Source organism: Chelonus insularis, unplaced genomic scaffold, assembly GCF_013357705.1.
Source record: "Chelonus insularis isolate UGA/USDA-ARS -01 unplaced genomic scaffold, ASM1335770v1 contig_13_pilon, whole genome shotgun sequence".
Classification (NCBI taxonomy): Eukaryota; Metazoa; Arthropoda; class Insecta; order Hymenoptera; family Braconidae; genus Chelonus; species Chelonus insularis.
In genome coordinates, this window is record NW_023276380.1 from 21,616 (window position 1) to 43,699 (window position 22,084).

A 22,084-nucleotide genomic window follows, 5' to 3' on the forward strand; every position below is an offset into this window, starting at 1 on the left:
ATAATAACAATGCATAATAGTATCGTTCAGGTTCAGTATGCACATTGTATTTATAGTAATTTACTAAGTGCGGAACCTTTCGTCGTTTCAAGAATAATGAATTTTTCATTTGATATACTTCATTGTTATTTTTAGGTTTTGTTTTGCTAATATGAATACCAAGAAGCAAAATTGAAAAAAGACAAATGTTCTAACTCATCAGGACAATTTGGATAATGATCATCAATAATTGATAGACGAAATATATCTGTTGACTCTTGATTCAATTTTTAAATTTCCGTGTATGTTTTTACCATTCGGCTTCGAATCATGGATACATGTATCCATACAAAAGTTGTGTGAGTATCTGTACCATGCAATGGAATACCTAACAATGTATCTGCTGCTTCGAGAGCACCAACTTTGCGATGAATTAACGAACGAAAAGCTATATTCTATGATCTTTGATACAATGATTTTGTTGAATTAATGTCTTCTAACATTTCAACTGGATGCGCAGATTCGGCTTTTACAGAATACTTTGTACAATATTGCGTTAATAATGTAGAAGATTCTCTTGGGATTGTAATCATTGATATTAACTTCCTCAGTAGTACGAGCAAGATCGTATAGACAACTTTTCGTTTTCAAATTTTTTCGTCCAGCAATAGACGTTGCTATATCACGTAAAATGAAATATTCGGTAAGTGGTCTAGGAAATCCAAATCTACAAATTTTTTAGATATTGAACAGTTGGGAATATAATAGGATTTTCTTCAAAGGAATAGAAAGAATAAAGACATTTTAAAAATTGTAGATATTTATCATCCGCAATTTTATTATTTAGTGAATCATAAATATAAATATTACAAGTATCGTAATAACTACACACCCAATGACCTCCTTCCATTAAATGAGCATTGATATCACTATATTCCTTTTCAATTTTATTAAGTATTTGTATGTGTCGTTTTTTCTGAGGAATTGGTTGAATAAGATCAGGTTTCTGTAATGTCCAGCTCTCTCGATATTCATAACCAAAATTAAGATGTAATAATAAAGCGATATCATCTATATGGTCATCTTCCAACCGAATATTACTAGAAATAATATTGCGCAATCTCATATTTAATTTTGACATAATGTTACATTGATTACAAACTTACAAGAAAAAATTTTTTTTTCCTGTAAAATCTTTAAATATAGTTTTTAAATATTTCCAAATAATAGTAATTGAAAGTCGCAAGTGACCGAGCAGAAAGTCGCAAGTGGCGACTAGAAATTTGCAAGTGACAGACTAAAAAGTCGCAAGTGGCAGACTAGAAAGTCGCAAACGGCAGACTAGAAATTTGCAAGTGACAGACTACAAAGTCGCAAGTGGCAGACTGAAAAATATAAATATAATAATAGAAGTTGCTGTCAAAAATGAGTCACTGTTTATAATCACAACAAAATTTTTAATTTAATATTATTTATAATTCAGTTTTAAAACTCAATTATATAACTAATTTACTAATAAACTAAGTATTTAATAATCCTATAAAACTTAAAAGTTATTGAATGAAATACATTAAATACACTACACACGGTTATTTTGCACTGAATAAACAAGAATTGATCGATCGACGAAAATTGGCATATTCTGCCATCTGTGTAACATAAGAAGTTACTAACATAAAATGAACAAGTGTGACTGTCCATACTTCCAAAATATCGTTTGATAATATTATCGATCTTCATCATAAATTATTATTATGTAGTGTATATATTGTAAAAGAAGACTCAATAACAACTTCGGAAAATAAGTATAGTAATTAAAATGTTTATTAATGATTGACAGCAATTAATTAAAAGTAAGAATCCGTGCGGTCAACTCAAGTCTCAGACAAAAACTGGAGATAAACAAACTCTCCCCTCGTTGCTATAAATCGTCAAGCAATCGATGTTAACTAACAATCTGTCGTTAGTCTAATAGTAATGACTAGTCTAATGAGATGGCGACATACAAATATTTTACACTTCTCCCGATTTTATAAAAATTGCCGACTGGCAATTCCTATTAGTTGGGTAAAAATATTGGATTAGGCTAAAATAAATAAACATGTAAAATCTAAAATTACATTTCTAATTCGAAATTATGAAAATCAAATTAATAATCATTCAAAATTATAAAGATGAATCAAGTTATTATTCAGCCTAGATTCCAATATTGCCGCTTCCCAACTCTGTCTGCTTTAAAAAATAAATAAAACAAATAATTAGGAGGGAAAAATCCTGCGGCGGGTAAAAACCTCCAAACAGACCAAAATGATTTAAATTAAACTAAAAACGTGATTCTATACAATAAAAGATTTCTTAAAAACTAATCGTCCGTTAGTCAAATTAAAAATTAAAATTAAAATTTCCATCTTCAATTCCCTTTCCATCCTTCTTTTTCATCAGGAGGAACCACTAGAAAGAACCAAAAGAACCCAAAGAGTAGGAAATGCCAAGAACTGGAAGGTCATGGAACTGAACAAAATGAAAGTTCCTCACAGAATCAAAGTTCAAAATTTCATTTTTAATCATAAATTCAATGTTCAATTAATAACTAGGTTGAATGGTCACATTTCATGGAGTCAATTCTCCAAATAAATTCCGACTTCGCATCCTTTTTTAAAATAAATCCGACTCTCAAATAAATGATTCAATATCATTAAAACAATCAATTCAATTCCACCTTGCGCAAGGAATTTTCAAAAATAAGTTCAATAGCTTCTGCTCACTGTGCAAACTAAATTATTAAAAATTGGGCTCACAGTTAAGCATACTATCCGAACAAAAATATTAGGATACCATGGACATCTAGTACCTCACTTTGTTTCACTTCGGCCAATAAATGAAGAAAAGGATTCCAGTACAATGACTCCAACTGTGTATATCCTACAGTAACTCCACGAGAACGCTCCAGAACAGACATTGTAAATTTAAATCAACAATCAAATGATCAATGAAAGCCAACATTCTCAGACTGGCAGTTACAAAAACCCTGAATTCAACAGAAATAAGGAATCCAGTAAGAGTCAAAATAACTAATTATCTTCATAAGGAGCGAGTCTATTCACATGAACAACTTTCAAACGACCATTCGGAATTTTATGAATTCGAAATACAACATCATTAAGTTTGTTTTTGATAATATATGGACCTCCTACTCACATTGAAGTTTTGGACACTTTCCTTTAACTCTTTTAGTGAAAAATAACCAAACCTTTTGACCGACATCAAAAAAAAGAATATTAGATTTCAAATCATACATATACTTAAGTTTTTCAGATTTAATTTGCAACTTATCCCGTACATTATCATGAACAATCTTTAATTGTTCACGAAGATTAAAAACAAAATCAGTTATAGAATTATCCTCAAAAGAATTATCTGAAGGATTAATTCCTCTAAGAAGATCAATAGGCAACCTTAATTCACGACCTAACATCAATAAAGCTGGAGAATACTAAGTAGTTTCATGTTTTGAAGAACGATAAGCCAACAAAAATAAAGAAATCCACTTATCCCAATCTTTTTGATTTTTACTAATAAATTTGGACAAATATTGAAGAATAGTCCTATGCAACCTTTCAACTAAACCATTTGATTGGGGATGAAGAGGTGTGGTTCTTGTCTTCTTAATACCAAAAAGACTCATGACCTCCTTGAAGATTTCAGATTCAAATTCTCGACCCTGATCAGAATGAATTTCAATAGGAACACCATATCTACAAAATATTTGAGTTACTAAAGCCTCAGCAATAGTAGAAGCCTGATGATTAGGCAGAGGAATCGCCTCAGGCCATCTAGTAAAATAATCTGTAACAACAAGTAAAAATTTATTTCCAGAAGAGGTTTTAGTAAGAGGACCAAGAATATCAATGGCAACCCTTTCAAAAGGAGAACCAACATTATGAATTTGAAGTTGACCACAAGACTTTTTATGGGGACCCTTTTTAGCGAAACAAACTTTGCATTTTTTACACCAAATCTCAACATCTTGCTTAAGAGTTGCCCAGAAAAATCGTTGACGAATTTTTGAAATCGTTTTATTAATACCAAAATGACCACCAGAAGGAGAATTATGAGCCTCATGAATTATTTCATTCACTTTAGCTCGAGGAATGACAACCTGATAAATAATATGAGAAAGATTTGGAGCTTCCCAACGTTTAACTAAAACACCATTTTTCAATTCTAAAGAATTCCAATAAAGTAAATAAATTTTAAAAGTAGAATCCACATGTGAAACATCATTAAACTCGGGAACTTTATTTTCCTTTTTGAATTTAATAATTAAACTCAAAATGTTATCATCATTTTGAAATTTGATCCAATCAGAATCATTATTAATTTCACAAATGACACGGAAAATATGCCTACTATCACATTTTTCATCAGAATCTATTTTCAGACATTTTTTACAATCACATGGACGCCGAGAAAGACCATCAGCATTGCCATGTTTATGACCAGGTCTATGTTGAACTTCAAAATCATATTGAAATAAGATTTCAAACCAACGAGCTATTTGATCTTGAGGATTTTTGAAAGAAAGTAACCAAGTGAGAGAGGCATGATCAGTTCTAATAGTGAACCTCTTGCCAAGAAGAAAATGACGAAAATGTCCAACAGAAATAACAACAGCTAATAATTCTTTCCTAGTAACACAATAGTTACGTTCTCGATTATTTAAAGTCTTACTAAAGTAAGCAATAACTTTTTCTTCATAAACAGTCTCACCATTATTATTAACTGGAATCTTTTGAGATAACACAGCACCAATGCCAACATTTGAAGCATCAGTATCAAGAATAAAAGGATAATTTGGATCAGGATAACCCAAAATTGGAGTAGAAGTCAAAATTTGTTTCAATTTTTGAAACGTTTGAAAAGCTAAATCATCCCAAATAAAATCTTTCTTTTCCTGACTAATAAGATATAAAGGTTTTGCAATAGTAGCAAAATCTTTGACGAATTTCCTGTAATAAGAACAAAGACCTAGAAAACTTCTAAGTTCAGATTTATTCTTAGGAACAGGTCAATTAATAATAGCAGAAATTTTATCTGGAGAACTTTTCAGTCCTTCACCAGAAACTACATGTCCAAGGAAAATAACTTCTTTTTGGAGAAATATACATTTCTTAGGATTTATCTTAAGAGAAGCTTGTAAAAGTCTTTTAAAAAACATTTTGAAGATGAATAAAATGTTCATCAAGACTTTTACTGAAAATAATAATATCATCCAAATAAACTAAACAAATTTTACCAAGAAGACCTTTTGAAACTATATTCATAAGTTTAACGAAAGTAGCAGGAGCATTACACAAACCAAAAGGAAGAACCTTAAATTGCCAAACCTCATTCCAAATACAAAAAGCAGTTTTAGATCTATCCTCCGAAGCAACTTCAACTTGCCAATATCCACTTTTTAAATCAACGGTAGAAAACCATCGAGCACCAACAACCATATTCATTGTAAAATCAGTAGAATCAGTAAATAAACCAGACTTGATTAAGAAATCTAATCCTAGAATACATTCTTCTTCAATTTGAGCAAAAACAACCTCTAAATTAACCTTAATATTGGAAATTTTTATTTCTACAGTCTCGATAAAATCATAATCAAATTTATCACCTGAAACGTAATATCCGCAGCAGTATCAACTGTCATAATACATTTTTTGCCATTAACGTCCCCTCTAGTAAAAGTAAAAGTTTCGGTTTAGAATCAGAAGAATAAAAAAAATCAATTGAATTAATTTTTAGTTTTGACGAAATTTTTCTTTGGATGAACTTTTACCAGTAGACTTATTGGAATTATGAATACTTGATAAACTACTTTGAACAGGTCGAAGAACTTGACAATTCTACACTGACACTAAAATCGATGCTTTAACTTCATTTGTCCACTTATGCAGACGAGCGATAGTCTCAAATTGACGGAAATAAGATTCCCACGTCTGAGAACCATCAAATTTTCCCGGTTTTGCAAAAGCTAAAGAACTATTATTAACCGAAGAAGTTGAGACCTATTCAACCAAATTATTAGAATTATTTTCTCAATTATGAATTTCCAAATTATTATTATTATTATTCGTTGTTAACTAACAAACTGTCGTTAGTCTAATAGTCATTAGATGGCGACATACAAATATTTTACAATATATATAGTATATATATATGGTATTGTAAAATATTTGTATGTCGCCATCTAATGACTATTAGACTAACTAAAGTCGTTTTCAGGGTAGAAAACAGTCTGAAAATGAAAATTTAACTGACTTTTCAAATGATTTGGATAGACTTGTCAAATTTGCGTATCCTTCGGTCTCTTCCGAAGAGAGAGATAGAATTGCTGGTTTGCGATTTATTTCTGGATTAAAAAAATTAAAGTTACAATTCTCTCTTCGTTCAGAGAGAATTGAATATCTTCAATTAGCAACTTAGAGAGCTTTAGAGCTTGAATCGATTGACGATTTGACCTTTGGAGGTCAGAATAAAAATAAATTCAATAATAAGAATAACAATAATTTGAGTAAAAATAATTATAATTTCAATAAAAATAATAATTTTAGAAATAATTTCAAAAAGGATGATAAAAATAATTCGTTTAAAGGAAATTTTAGGGGAAATTCCCAAAATCAAAATTCTTCGCAAATTTTCCAATGTTGGATTTGTGGTGAAAAAGGACATTCTAAGAAGAATTGTCAAGTTCTTCGACCTGTTCAAAGTAGTTTATCAAGTATTCATAATTCCAATAAGTCTACTGGTAAAAGTTCATCCAAAGAAAAATTTCGTCAAAACTAAAAATTAATTCAATTGATTTTTTTTATTCTTCTGATTCTAAACCGAAACTTTTACTTTTACTAGAGGGGACGTTAATGGCAAAAAATGTATTATGACAGTTGATACTGCTGCGGATATTACGTTTCAGGTGATAAATTTGATTATGATTTTATCGAGACTGTAGAAATAAAAATTTCCAATATTAAGGTTAATTTAGAGGTTGTTTTTGCTCAAATTGAAGAAGAATGTATTCTAGGATTAGATTTCTTAATCAAGTCTGGTTTATTTACTGATTCTACTGATTTTACAATGAATATGGTTGTTGGTGCTCGATGGTTTTCTACCGTTGATTTAAAAAGTGGATATTGGCAAGTTGAAGTTGCTTCGGAGGATAGATCTAAAACTGCTTTTTGTATTTGGAATGAGGTTTGGCAATTTAAGGTTCTTCCTTTTGGTTTGTGTAATGCTCCTGCTACTTTCGTTAAACTTATGAATATAGTTTCAAAAGGTCTTCTTGGTAAAATTTGTTTAGTTTATTTGGATGATATTATTATTTTCAGTAAAAGTCTTGATGAACATTTTATTCATCTTCAAAATGTTTTTTAAAAGACTTTTACAAGCTTCTCTTAAGATAAATCCTAAGAAATGTATATTTCTCCAAAAAGAAGTTATTTTCCTTGGACATGTAGTTTCTGGTGAAGGACTGAAAAGTTCTCCAGATAAAATTTCTGCTATTATTAATTGACCTGTTCCTAAGAATAAATCTGAACTTAGAAGTTTTCTAGGTCTTTGTTCTTATTACAGGAAATTCGTCAAAGATTTTGCTACTATTGCAAAACCTTTATATCTTATTAGTCAGGAAAAGAAAGATTTTATTTGGGATGATTTAGCTTTTCAAACGTTTCAAAAATTGAAACAAATTTTGACTTCTACTCCAATTTTGGGTTATCCTGATCCAAATTATCCTTTTATTCTTGATACTGATGCTTCAAATGTTGGCATTGGTGCTGTGTTATCTCAAAAGATTCCAGTTAATAATAATGGTGAGACTGTTTATGAAGAAAAAGTTATTGCTTACTTTAGTAAGACTTTAAATAATCGAGAACGTAACTATTGTGTTACTAGGAAAGAATTATTAGCTGTTGTTATTTCTGTTGGACATTTTCGTCATTTTCTTCTTGGCAAGAGGTTCACTATTAGAACTGATCATGCCTCTCTCACTTGGTTACTTTCTTTCAAAAATCCTCAAGATCAAATAGCTCGTTGGTTTGAAATCTTATTTCAATATGATTTTGAAGTTCAACATAGACCTGGTCATAAACATGGCAATGCTGATGGTCTTTCTCGGCGTCCATGTGATTGTAAAAAATGTCTGAAAATAGATTCTGATGAAAAATGTGATAGTAGGCATATTTTCCGTGTCATTTGTGAAATTAATAATGATTCTGATTGGATCAAATTTCAAAGTGATGATAACATTTTGAGTTTAATTATTAAATTCAAAAGGAAAATAAAGTTCCCGAGTTTAATGATGTTTCACATGTGGATTCTACTTTTAAAATTTATTTACTTTATTGGAATTCTTTAGAATTGAAAAATGGTGTTTTAGTTAAACGTTGGGAAGCTCCAAATCTTTCTCATATTATTTATCAGGTTGTCATTCCTCGAGCTAAAGTGAATGAAATAATTCATGAGGCTCATAATTCTCCTTCTGGTGGTCATTTTGGTATTAATAAAACGATTTCAAAAATTCGTCAACGATTTTTCTGGGCAACTCTTAAGCAAGATGTTGAGATTTGGTTGTAAAAAATGCAAAGTTTGTTTCGCTAAAAAGGGTCCCCATAAAAAGTCTTGTGGTCAACTTCAAATTCATAATGTTGGTTCTCCTTTTGAAAGGGTTGCCATTGATATTCTTGGTCCTCTTACTAAAACCTCTTCTGGAAATAAATTTTTACTTGTTGTTACAGATTATTTTACTAGATGGCCTGAGGCGATTCCTCTGCCTAATCATCAGGCTTCTACTATTGCTGAGGCTTTAGTAACTCAAATATTTTGTAGATATGGTGTTCCTATTGAAATTCATTCTGATCAGGGTCGAGAATTTGAATCTGAAATCTTCAAGGAGGTCATGAGTCTTTTTGGTATTAAGAAGACAAGAACCACACCTCTTCATCCCCAATCAAATGGTTTAGTTGAAAGGTTGCATAGGACTATTCTTCAATATTTGTCCAAATTTATTAGTAAAAATCAAAAAGATTGGGATAAGTGGATTTCTTTATTTTTGTTGGCTTATCGTTCTTCAAAACATGAAACTACTTAGTATTCTCCAGCTTTATTGATGTTAGGTCGTGAATTAAGGTTGCCTATTGATCTTCTTAGAGGAATTAATCCTTCAGATAATTCTTTTGAGGATAATTCTATAACTGATTTTGTTTTAATCTTCGTGAACAATTAAAGATTGTTCATGATAATGTACGGGATAAGTTGCAAATTAAATCTGAAAAACTTAAGTATATGTATGATTTGAAATCTAATATTCTTTTTTTTGATGTCGGTCAAAAGGTTTGGTTATTTTTCACTAAAAGAGTTAAAGGAAAGTGTCCAAAACTTCAATGTGAGTAGGAGGTCCATATATCAAAAACAAACTTAATGATGTTGTATTTCGAATTCATAAAATTCCGAATGGTCGTTTGAAAGTTGTTCATGTGAATAGACTCGCTCCTTATGAAGATAATTAGTTATTTTGACTCTTACTGGATTCCTTATTTCTGTTGAATTCAGGGTTTTTGTAACTGCCAGTCTGAGAATGTTGGCTTTCATTGATCATTTGATTGTTGATTTAAATTTACAATGTCTGTTCTGGAGCGTTCTCGTGGAGTTACTGTAGGATATACACAGTTGGAGTCATTGTACTGGAATCCTTTTCTTCATTTATTGGCCGAAGTGAAACAAAGTGAGGTACTAGATGTCCATGGTATCCTAATATTTTTGTTCGGATAGTATGCTTAACTGTGAGCCCAATTTTTAATAATTTAGTTTGCACAGTGAGCAGAAGCTATTGAACTTATTTTTGAAAATTCCTTGCGCAAGGTGGAATTGAATTGATTGTTTTAATGATATTGAATCATTTATTTGAGAGTCGGATTTATTTTAAAAAAGGATGCGAAGTCGGAATTTATTTGGAGAATTGACTCCATGAAATGTGACCATTCAACCTAGTTATTAATTGAACATTGAATTTATGATTAAAAATGAAATTTTGAACTTTGATTCTGTGAGGAACTTTCATTTTGTTCAGTTCCATGACCTTCCAGTTCTTGGCATTTCCTACTCTTTGGGTTCTTTTGGTTCTTTCTAGTGGTTCCTCCTGATGAAAAAGAAGGATGGAAAGGGAATTGAAGATGGAAATTTTAATTTTTAATTTTTAATTTGACTAACGGACGATTAGTTTTTAAGAAATCTTTTATTGTATAGAATCACGTTTTTAGTTTAATTTAAATCATTTTGGTCTGTTTGGAGGTTTTTACCCGCCGCAGGATTTTTCCCTCCTAATTATTTGTTTTATTTATTTTTAAAGCAGACAGAGTTGGGAAGCGGCAATATTGGAATCTAGGCTGAATAATAACTTGATTCATCTTTATAATTTTGAATGATTATTAATTTGATTTTCATAATTTCGAATTAGAAATGTAATTTTAGATTTTACATGTTTATTTATTTTAGCCTAATCCAATATTTTTACCCAACTAATAGGAATTGCCAGTCGGCAATTTTTATAAAATCGGGAGAAGTGTAAAATATTTGTATGTCGCCATCTCATTAGACTAGTCATTACTATTAGACTAACGACAGATTGTTAGTTAACATCGATTGCTTGACGATTTATAGCAACGAGGGGAGAGTTTGTTTATCTCCAGTTTTTGTCTGAGACTTGAGTTGACCGCACGGATTCTTACTTTTAATTAATTGCTGTCAATCATTAATAAACATTTTAATTAATATACTTATTTTCTGAAATTGTTATTGAGTCTTATTTTACAGTATAGATATAGATCTGATTCTTCTGATAAAATATGAATGTTTAAATAAAATTTTTATTGATTGGAGTATGAACTAAATAAATAAACAAATGATGAAATAAATATAGTTCTTCTACTTTGTTTTTCAATTTCATTTATTAAATGTTGTTAATTAGAGTATTTACACAAAAAAATTTACATAGCTGATTCATGGTTGTTCATTTGAATTTTTGAATAAATAATTGGTAATTTAATACATCTTCAATTTTAATATTATGTTCTTCAAATTAACTTGACAAGTGTAAAGCATAGTCGTGAGATACATTAACAAATTAACTTTCGATTCTTCAGTATTTACATGGTTAATCAGTATGGAAAAATTTATAAATGAGAATAGAATGATTAAAGAGCTTCGTAAGGCATTGGCCTCTGCATCATATGAAAACCTCATTAATTAATTAATCATCTAGATCAAATATTTTTGTTTAATTTCTATTCACGATAACTCGATAACTAAAGAAGGTCATTCTTGAGCAAGTATTGATCCAATCTAATATTTCCTTGATGTAAAAAGTTTTTATTGATTGAAATGGCTAATAAATTATGAAAAATTATAAAAAAATTCATTTTTGTCTTAACGCAAGTATACAAATGATAAATTAATTTAAATGTTTTTAGGTAAATATTACTATATGAAAAAATCGAATTCGATGTTACAATAATGATACAATTAGTAATAAAATTTATTTTGGTACCGTATGAATGTACAGTAGATTAATAGATGTGATTTAAATTATTTTTAATGATTCAAAAAAAAGGAATTTTGACATTTAATAAGAAAAAAAATATGCATATTAACGCATACAACATTATTTTTTGTATGTACAGCATTTGATATACACTTTATTGACCAGGCAGAAGCAAACCACCCTCTGTTCGCATCTTCTCTTCAGTAATTATGTCATCAAAAACTTGAATGTCTCTTGTGTCGACTACTGCTAAAAAAAAATTACCATCTCCTGAACAATAATTAAATCATTTATATAATCTGCTGTAAATTATTCTAGTGTATTCAAGATATATTAATACATGTATTCACATACGATCACATTGCGATTCAGCTAAAAAACTAATCAGTTGGCCAATTTTTAAATCCAGATCAAACATGTGATTCAAAATATGTACTCGTACTGATGAGTAACGATCATTTACAATACCTGACCAATAACTGTAACGAGGACTGTTACTTAATGTAAAGGGTTTTGCAGACAACCCTGGACATCGAAAATGGATTTGAAGCCTAATTATCATCATATTGAAAGATGTTATGACAACAAATACTCGAAAACAAACAACTTACGTTGTATTTGATGTTGCCTGAGAAAAACATCCTTTAAGGTTGCTTGTTGTGAAATCAAATCTGGCTTGAACATCTCGAAAAAAATATTTACTGTTGTGTAGAACTTGACAAACAATTGTAAATGATATAAATTTTCCTGATTTATTCTCCGATTAAGGGGTCTTCTTTGACAGTAAATATCTTCAAATAACATAATCTGCAACAATGAAATAATTTCGTTGTGTTAGTTTATAGTTTAATTTAATCAAATTTCTCAACATGTTAAAAGCATTTGATTCCAAAAAATAATTTACCGAATGAAATTTTGTTTTCTGGAGATATTTGACCGCCAGATCTGACTAGAAAACAACCCTAATACGACGTCCTTGATCATTATTAATAATTATGCTCCATTGATTTTCCCTTTAACATACTTGGTTCCCTCGATAGAGTCAATAAAGCCGCTTATCTCACTAGAAAAAAAAAAATTAACGCTTTTGTTTACTATCCTTCGTTCATTAATTTATAAACATGTTAAGGTTAATGTGTAATGAAATTGGAATAAATTCACTATCAGTTAAAACGGTATCTTAAAAATTAAATTAATAACATTGAAGTAGTAAAAAAATCATTTAAAAATGAAAATATAATACATGAATTATATTGAATGTAATTAGAATTCAATTAGAATTCTTACCTTACATTACTGTTATGCTGAAAATTGTTTATCACACCATTTCTTGTAAAAGGTTCTGACATTTTCCAACTCATTTTAAAAATTATTTAGTTATTTCACTTTAAATACGTACTAAAACTTCTTTTAATTTATCACACTTTTCAAGTAAATTATGAATGAATTGAAAATTCAACTTAACCTCACATTATTTTTTAAGAAAGAAGTTTAGTTTATACAACATACCCTAGTATATCCGATAAAAATGAAACAAATAGGAATTGTCAACAATTCATTTTTGTCCATAAAATAATTACAATCACTGACAATTTTATATTTCATTAATAATTATTAATAAAATATAAAATTGATAAATGAATACTGAATGACGAAAACCCGAGATGTGACAATAACCTCTTACTTGTGTCAAGACCACGGTGTAAGATAATGAGGTGGTTCGACGTCTATCCTTTTACTATTGAGGGACCGAGGACCATTAACGTCTTACTTCGTTGAAAATCCGCTAGGTTTGCTAGCGACAGCCATGAACTAAGACACTAAAGAACTCAAACATTGTCGGCTCGTCGAACTACCTCTTCATCTTACACCGTGGTCAAGACTAAAGTTTGATACTAAACAAAGGCACGTACAATGTTCATATATATATGCTCTGTATGTGAAACATTCATTGCTGATGGTAAATTACAAACATAGTTGATTTACAACCATTTTACCCGCTAATTTACAGACTATTAAATTCAGATATTTGACTGGTTAATAAACAAGATACTATACCATTTTCCGTCATTTACCCTCACTTTCTTATTAACAATAAATTAGTTTATACTCTCGCGCAATGATTAGATGGAGCTAGTATGATACGCAAAACTAACACGCGGATTCCGAAAATTAAAATTAAACGTGTTTTATCAAAAGCGATTTGACAACGAGAAAACCAAGAGACGAAGGGGAGGGGATTAACGTGAAAAAATTAATGAAGAAGTTTCAGAAAGTAATAGTTTTACAGTGCTTACAACAAAGGCAAGTCGCTAAAATGTCCGGACCTAATGGTAAGTTCTTTTTTTTTTATTCAAATAAATACATATTTAACAGTTGTGAATCTAATCTAAATTAATTTAATTTTATTGTGTGTTAATTATTGTTCAAAATAAATCTGTAACTTCTAATTGAAATATATCTTTGATTGATTTGAAAACAAATCAGAGATATATTTTTATTGGAGGTTATACATTTATTTTAGGGAATAATTAACATACATGATGAATGTGGAATAATTATGATAAGATTCAAATTTATTCAATTGTAAAATTAACATTAATATATAAAATACAACAGAAAGTAATATATACATATACATATGTATATATTGATTACTTTCTTCATATCATTTGTTCGCTTCAATTTTGGATATGATTTTATTAGCTATTAACTAATTTCTAGTGCTGATCGGGTTACTAAAGAAATCAGTAACCTGATTGGCATTGAAAATTAGTTAATAATCACTGAAGTCATTTTTAGAATTTAAGAAAATGTTATAAATGAATAAATTTTTTTTTTAGAAAATGAAAATGCACGATTGAATCTCGAACTAACTCGTCAAGTAGCCATCAACAATCAACTTCGAGAAACGGTGGCTACTCTGATGAGTTACTTTAGAATGCCTCCACCACCACCACCAAATGACCTGATACCAGCACAAGCACCAGTTCCTGAGCCAGCACAAACACCAGTACCTAAGCCAGCTCAAGCACCAGTACGCAGGCCAGCTCAAGCACCAACATCTGGATCAGGACAAAATGGTAATTTTAATTTTAATTTTAAAAAAGAGAGCTATTTAATCAAATGTTTGCGTCATTTATAAAAAAAATATAAATTGAATAGTTCTCGATAATGATTCTTCCTTATTTTTTAGGTTTTAGAGGCCGCCGTCGCAATGGCGGGAAGAACAGACAATCTTGGTATGAAAATAATTCGTGGCAGAGGGCGTGGCCAAATAGTTACGGCTCAGCAGGGAGGGAGTTCAAACCAACAAGCCCCAGGACCGGATAATGTCGTGCACTACCATTTTCATATAAATCATGAAAATAAAAAATAGTTATAAATTTTTATTAGTTATTTTTATTAGTTAGCTAATAAATAATATGAATGTACTCAACAATAAAATTAATTATTAATTAAATACAAATAAAAATTTTTTTTTCTATAATAAGGCCAGTAGAATTATTATTAATCTCGTTATCATGAGTTATAGATCAATTTTTTTTAATTTCAAATGTACATTGAGTTAAATGACATTTCTGTAGACCCGTAACGAGAATTTTCGTGATACTTAATGTGTAATGAATGTATGAGATTAATCAAGAGTGTCAGTAAATATTTAAAAATACGATTATTTATCTCTCACAAGTTCAACATCATTAAGAATTAGACACGAGTGTAATTGGTCACTAATAAACAGTTACCGACTGCGGGAGTAATTTTTTTTTTTACATTGAGTTTCCCATCTAGAATTTTTTAAGCTTGGGCTAAACTAAAAAAACGATTGCTCTTATGGTATAAGGAAGCCGAATCATTCGGCCCGAAGGTTTCTTACTATAGTAAATTTTCATACCACCTGAGTGATATAAAAAAAAGAATACATAAGATTATTATTGGTACATGCAAATCGATTTATTATACTGCGACATGATCCTTTCAATGAATGTGCAGATTTTTATCGTTGTAATATATATTGTTGGCTCATCATAATAGCCCAATGAGACCTATATAATCTGTATAGGCTATTCACTCTTGCTATATGGACTCTTGATATATGGACAATTCATACCAACATCCATGGCAAAAACTCCAACTTTCGACCATGGATGAATATTTTTCTGAAAAGTTCTTGACGATGAGTTGAACATAGAAGTGAACATGAAATAATAAAAACATACCTGAGAATTATAGATTATAGATGAAAGTATAACACACAATAATCATCAACAGCTTGCTCAAATCGGATAAACGATCACGTTGTACTATAATGGATAGAGATGAAAGATATATCATTTAAGTGAAATATTATTTACAGTACATCAATGACAATCGAACGTCAATGAGCTTATTGATCATTGAAATTTATTATTATGAAAATTAAAGAGCGCTTTCTATCTGCTACAATAAATAGATCAATAAAAGGGGATGCTATTAATGACTTTATAATTGTATTAAACTGAATATTGATACATATCAATGTGTTAATATGAGAACCACGTATTGCAAAAAGTGCTACTTATCAAAAGACACAAAAAACATTGTAACTATTTTATTTTCGAAAGTTCTAACTAGATCTCATACAGTATCAGGTATATTAGTATAAGACTACAATGCTATCATTAGGATAAAGTGACTCTGAACATGTATATCTAATTATTTCAAAACATTGAAAAATAGATATAAGAAGTTCTTATAGTGAGGCATCAAAATGTGATTATTTTTTTTTGGATTAAGTATAATCTTTGCATGAGAAACACAATATAGAATAGAATCATTGACGTCAAAACACGGCTGAATTATTTTATAGTTTATAAATATATAACTAAGTTAATAAAAGAAAAACTTACCTCAACTTAAATGAATACTCGAGTCGACGAAATTAAACAATTATTGACCATTATTAATTATTAAATATCTTCAAGACCAATTTTTCCGTTAAATATTAAGCGATGTCTATGTAAACCAAAGATTTGTTTATGTAAACAAACTTGCATAAGAGGACGTGTCCAAGCAAATGAATGTACAAATTCACACAACTCGAGACAGTGATGAATATAGGCGTTAAACATTTCATAAAAATTTGAAAATTAGGAAAAAGAATGTTAAAAGATTTAGATAAAAATTTTTGAAAAATTTTTAAATATAGAAATCGTGAACGAGTAACAGAAAAACACGATGATTCCAGAATAAAGATGAAGTGTAACTAAAATATTCTCGTGAGAGATATACATATTAGTCAAATAGGTCACATATCAACAAGAGTTTAATTGACCAAATATATATAATATCTACTCCTTTGAAGTTAGTTCCATACTTTATTTTTATACTTTCAGGTATAAAATAAGGTAACAGGGTTAGTTTCTTCATTCTTGTAAAAGAAAAAAATTTAAAAATTAAAGAAGTCTGAATTATAAGGCAAATAAGTCACAAATCAATGAGAGTTTATTTGACTATAAACTATAATCTGTACTACTTTGGAGTTGATTGATTGTACAATTTATTATTATACCTTTATGTACTGAATAAGGTGACAGAGTTAGTTTTTTCATTATTGTAGAAGTTAAAAATTCATATTCTAAATCTCTTAACATTCTTTGTTCTAATTTTTAAATTTTCATGAAATGTTTAACGCTTGACTGTATTCTGTCTCGAGTTGTGTGAATTTGTATATTAATTTGCTTAGACACGTCCTATTTGGTTAACATTGACATTGATAAATATTTTACGAAAATATTGATCTTGAAGATATTTAATAATTAATAATCGTTCATAATTATTTAATTTCGTCGACTCGAGTACTTGTTTGAAGTTGAGGTAATTTTTTTCATATAATATTGCATATAAAATATTTTTGTCGTGTTTTCTTGTCAATCATTTTCTTATATGTATATTGTCTTTTTCATGCAAACATTATATCCATATAAAAAATAAATATGTATTGATATTTAGTTTAATTTAATCATATATTTACTAAAGCATTTTCTATACATGTTCTATTTATCATTGCAGGTCGGAAGAGTTCTTTAATTTATATGGTTAACAAATTATTTAATAATTTCTTGTATACATAATTCTTTTTTTTCATTTCCCCATTAAAATGATCACATAATCATTTTCTGAGACTTTTTCACCGTCATTACCTAATAGATATAAATTTATTACATTATCCGGTAAAGTATTATCCGCCAAAAACAGATATCGTGCGATATCTGTAAAAAAAAAACGGCGCCATGTCACTGTTGTTTGAAAGTCTAATATTTTCAACTTGTTTTATATGCAAAAAATGTTTGAAATCATAGAATTGCACCATGCTCAATTTGCCATTATCGCAAAACTATGAAATTGTTTTTATATATTAAAAAAAAAAAAAATCTGATTCTTGTTCTAATTTTTCAATAATTTTTTAAAAGAATTTTAAAACAGCAAAAAGATTTGAAATCAAATGGAATGCCATGTCGTCCATGAAATGAAGTCATTTTTTTTTCAATTCCGATGAATAGTGTAAGAAAATACTCTTTCGAATTTTCTTTCAATAATTTAAAAAGTCAATTTGTGGATAAAATATTACTATGAATTATTTTTTTGCAATTAATTTTTACTTAATTAAAAAAAGTAGTTAGTTAAAAAAAAAATTTTAGACGACATGGCCCAAATTTTAAGACTTTCGTCCGGAAATTTTCTATCAATATAAAACGGTTACAAATATTGGGCCATGTCGTCTAAAATTTTTTTGCATATTCTTCTATTGTATCTGCCTCATGGTAATATTGATAAAATCATTCTATCGATGTTTTAATCAGTGACGACTGACGGACATAAAAATTTTTTTCTGTCTAGTTTTTGATTCATTTTTTTTCTTTATCTCCCAGACATCGTAACTGCTGTGACTCTATTGACACTAAGCTATAAAACTTTCAAATGATCTAATCATAACAAATATAATATAATAGGACTGAGCACACTTTTGTCATACTAATGCAACCGGTACATTACCAAAGTCGCATACCATCATTATTATATATAATGTGTTTATGATCTATGAACTTATCATGTTATCAAATAATTATGTCAAATTACAATAAAGACTCTCGATTTCAATAAATCGATTTTTTTCATCGTTTCTAACATTAATATTAATTAATACATATTACGCTACTAGAATAAGAAACTCAACCAATTTGTCAAGTTTTTATCATTTATTAGTATTCTTCATGTTGAACAAAATACAATACCTTTTTTTTTCGTCCAATAACTTGTTTAAATATAAAGTATAGTCATAAAACATTTAAAGTATTGGAGAATACTCACTTTTCTACTAATAAAAATCTTGTCAGTTGGTACTTACTTCCATGGTACTTCTACTGCGCAACATAAAACTAATCAGTAATTTTAAACAAAATATATAATTTGTGAATATGTTTTTAATTATTTGATTAACTCATTATTTTAAAAATTCGGTTTTAGATATAAATCACATCAAGAAAAGAAAATTAATTATTATTAGACTGAAACGGAAGTCAGTAAGAATGCAAACAGTGATTGTCTTTATTCGAAATAGTGTTAAAAAAATAAAATGATTGGACTATAGAAATAAAAAAGTCATATAATTTAGAGCATGTATTTATTTTTTTTTTTACACAAAATTAAAAAGAGAATTTTATTGAAGTAGGCTCGAATGAAGCGTTCCTCTGTTAGCTGTTTGTACTACCCGATTCTTGACAATACCTGTAACTTATAAAATTTTAATCATAGCAAACCACAAACACAAGGAGACTTTATGTTCGCTATCTGGTATTTATTATTATTTTTAACTTCCCAGTGAGAAATTATTGTAATGAGTTCGATTTTGCTAATCCCGAATTTTGACAAATCTCCACGTTTCAAGGTCCACAGAGTCGAATACAATAGTTTTTGAGTAGACATCTGTGTGTGTATGTACGTATGTTCATATACGTGTTCAGAATTATTTTTCGCTTCAATTATCTCGAGAACAAAAAATGATATCTATGTGGGGCCAATTGCATTCGATAGGTAATTATGCAACTTAGAACTGATTAGATTTTGTTGGTCCAGCTATTTTGATGCAGAATAAAAAAACTAAAAGAAACGGTGAACTAGCTAAATTTTATCATTCTTTCCACTAGGAAGTTAGTAGTGCAGACCTTTCGGATCGCACCCGGACCACTAGAAAGCACAGATATTATATTTTTAGTTTTATAAGAATTTAGAATGTTTGTTGTACAAAAATAGAATATAGACCCTTTTACTATTAGGTGGCCATCTTTCATAATTATGATTTAGATCATCAATCTTTATCCATTTAGATGTCCCATTTTCTTTTATCATTGTATAAAAGTGACCGTGGGCTATATGATCACCTTCATAAAATATTGCACTATTCACCGTATAAGCATTATTACAAATATATACTTTTTCTGTCGAAGCAGCTTTAAGCATGCCTTTAGTATAACTTTTATCCACTTTTTCTTTATCAGAAAAGATATTTAATGAAATAACTACGAATGGACCAGTTTTTGAAAGACTAGTTTTACGTATAAGTTTAGTTTTTAGACCACACTGTGTACAAATCCCTTCTTCGTCTCGCCAATGAGAATATGAATTTGCAATTAAAGTATTAATATTAGTCACAATTGAAGGGATAGAAGGTGATAATCGAACTGTTTCCAGAAGATATGTATGAACATACTGACAGTTACTACACTTGTCTACGCACTGCAAGTAATTAGTAAACAATTTTCTAATATCATGGTATTTACCACATAAAGAATCGAACAATATAGCTGGGTCCATTTCATCGTTGGTTACAAAATCATCTCCAACGTCTTGTAACATTGGAAGAGTACTCAAATCACTATGATTATTTACATACATGAAAAGTAATTGTTTAAATAGGCATCCAAATCTTGTTTTCGTAATAATTCGATGTAAGAAAGCAATTAAAAATTGCTTGTACAGTAGCATTTGCAAAACTACTTTTACCATCGTAATTTTCAAACCCATTAGTTATTGTTTTACGATTAAAGCAATTCTTAACTGAACTTTTATCAATATCATCTATATCAAACTCCTCAATTGCCCATTGGTAATCAAAGATTTTCATTCGACGTTTTTCATCTATTATTAATTGCGGTAATTCAGGTTTATATTGTGTCCGTAAACGGTTATATTCATCTATGGCTGAGATACTAGCTTTGATTTGCGATGGATCGAAATTTATTAAATGAAGACCTTGCAAGGTAGTTAAACGTGAAAGTGCGACATATGTTTGTCCACATGTAAATATATGGTTACCAACGTCGACAACTGCATTTGTTAGACTCAATCCCTGGCTTTTATGAATGGTTATACCATAACTCAAACATATAGGGAATTGTTTTCGAATAACATGAGCATTGTTCATAACTTGAAATTTAGCACTTATTCTTTCGATGACATATTCTTTTTTATTACTCAGCTGGACTGTAATAGATTCAATGAGTTCATCATTTCGAGTCGATTTGGAAACTGATGTAATTGTTCCAATTGTACCGTTTACAAGACCAATACTTACATCAATATTACGTCGTATCATGATTTTCGCTCCTATTTTAACTCTTATTATTTTGGCAAGTCCAGCGATTCGAGTATCATCATTTTCTAACTTTTTTAAGATTTTTCCTTCTTTATTAATTAATTGCTTTGTGCAATCAATATTGCCCTCAGCTACCAGTATGAGTTCTTTTGTTGAGATGTTTTCCAACATAGTGGAATTAAGAATATCACATTGACGGCATGTAGGTAACAAACAGACAGTATCATCAGGTAAGTTAGTAATATAATTAGACAATTGTTTCATTCTATCATCGAAATTTAAATTCGAATGATGGATGACGGTTTTTCGTTGTTCTAATACTTTAATATCATCAGAAGTTGTACCAGCAACTCGCAAACGAGCAAGTAAATCACTATATTCAAGATCTGTTTTTTGTCTCATATTGATAATTAATTCATCATAACTAAATAAATTTTTCCAAAGATTATAATTGCCAAGTGAACCTAAAAGTTTTTCTACACTCTTAGATGATAAATCTATAAAAGCTGGATCTTCTCTAACAGGTGGAAGTTGAAGTAAATCACCAAATACGAGAATGTGTATTTTTCCAAACCAACCATCAGCTTCATTTATAGTATTAAAAATTTCCATCAATCTCAGATGAATGTAGAGTGGAACAACATTATATACCATTGATATTTCATCGATAATAACTAATACAATATCAGTAAATTCTATACGTAATACTTTCAATGCGTTATCAGATAACTGATAATATTAAATGCGTGACCGTGTTCAACTGGAAGTTGAAATGCTTTGTATATCGTGATACCGTTAACATTAAACGCTGCAATTCCGGTTGGTGCAGTAACTAGTACTTTCTTTTTCATTTCATTTCTAATCCAATGTTTTATAACATCAATTAG

The 22,084-nt window shown here is 29.4% G+C and overlaps 1 protein-coding gene and 1 long non-coding RNA gene across 2 annotated transcripts; one reads left to right on the forward strand and one right to left on the reverse strand.

The window, feature by feature from the left end:
- Nucleotides 1-11,460: 11,460 nt before the first annotated feature.
- LOC118074958 (uncharacterized) lies at nucleotides 11,461-13,112 on the reverse strand. Its single transcript, XR_004691248.1, has 3 exons — nucleotides 12,851-13,112; nucleotides 12,468-12,626; nucleotides 11,461-12,370 (listed from the first exon to the last, which is right to left on the reverse strand). It is a non-coding gene; the product is annotated as an uncharacterized lncRNA (long non-coding RNA).
- Nucleotides 13,113-13,801: 689 nt separating this feature from the next.
- Nucleotides 13,802-14,897, forward strand: LOC118074961 (uncharacterized). The gene is made up of 3 exons (XM_035096532.1): nucleotides 13,802-13,896; nucleotides 14,407-14,646; nucleotides 14,760-14,897. The coding sequence occupies exons 1-3, from the start codon at nucleotides 13,821-13,823 to the stop codon at nucleotides 14,894-14,896; spliced, it is 453 nt and encodes a 150-aa protein (XP_034952423.1). The 5' UTR covers nucleotides 13,802-13,820; the 3' UTR covers nucleotide 14,897.
- The last annotated feature ends 7,187 nt before the right edge of the window (nucleotides 14,898-22,084 follow it).

Bases quoted from the DNA above. Each gene is read 5' to 3' on its own strand.
- LOC118074961 (XM_035096532.1), top strand. From the start codon at position 13,821: ATGAAGAAGTTTCAGAAAGTAATAGTTTTACAGTGCTTACAACAAAGG. The intron at 13,897-14,406 runs GTAAGTTCTTTT...TTTTTTTTTTAG, and splicing joins TAAAATGTCCGGACCTAATG to AAAATGAAAATGCACGATTG. The intron at 14,647-14,759 runs GTAATTTTAATT...CTTATTTTTTAG, and splicing joins ATCTGGATCAGGACAAAATG to GTTTTAGAGGCCGCCGTCGC.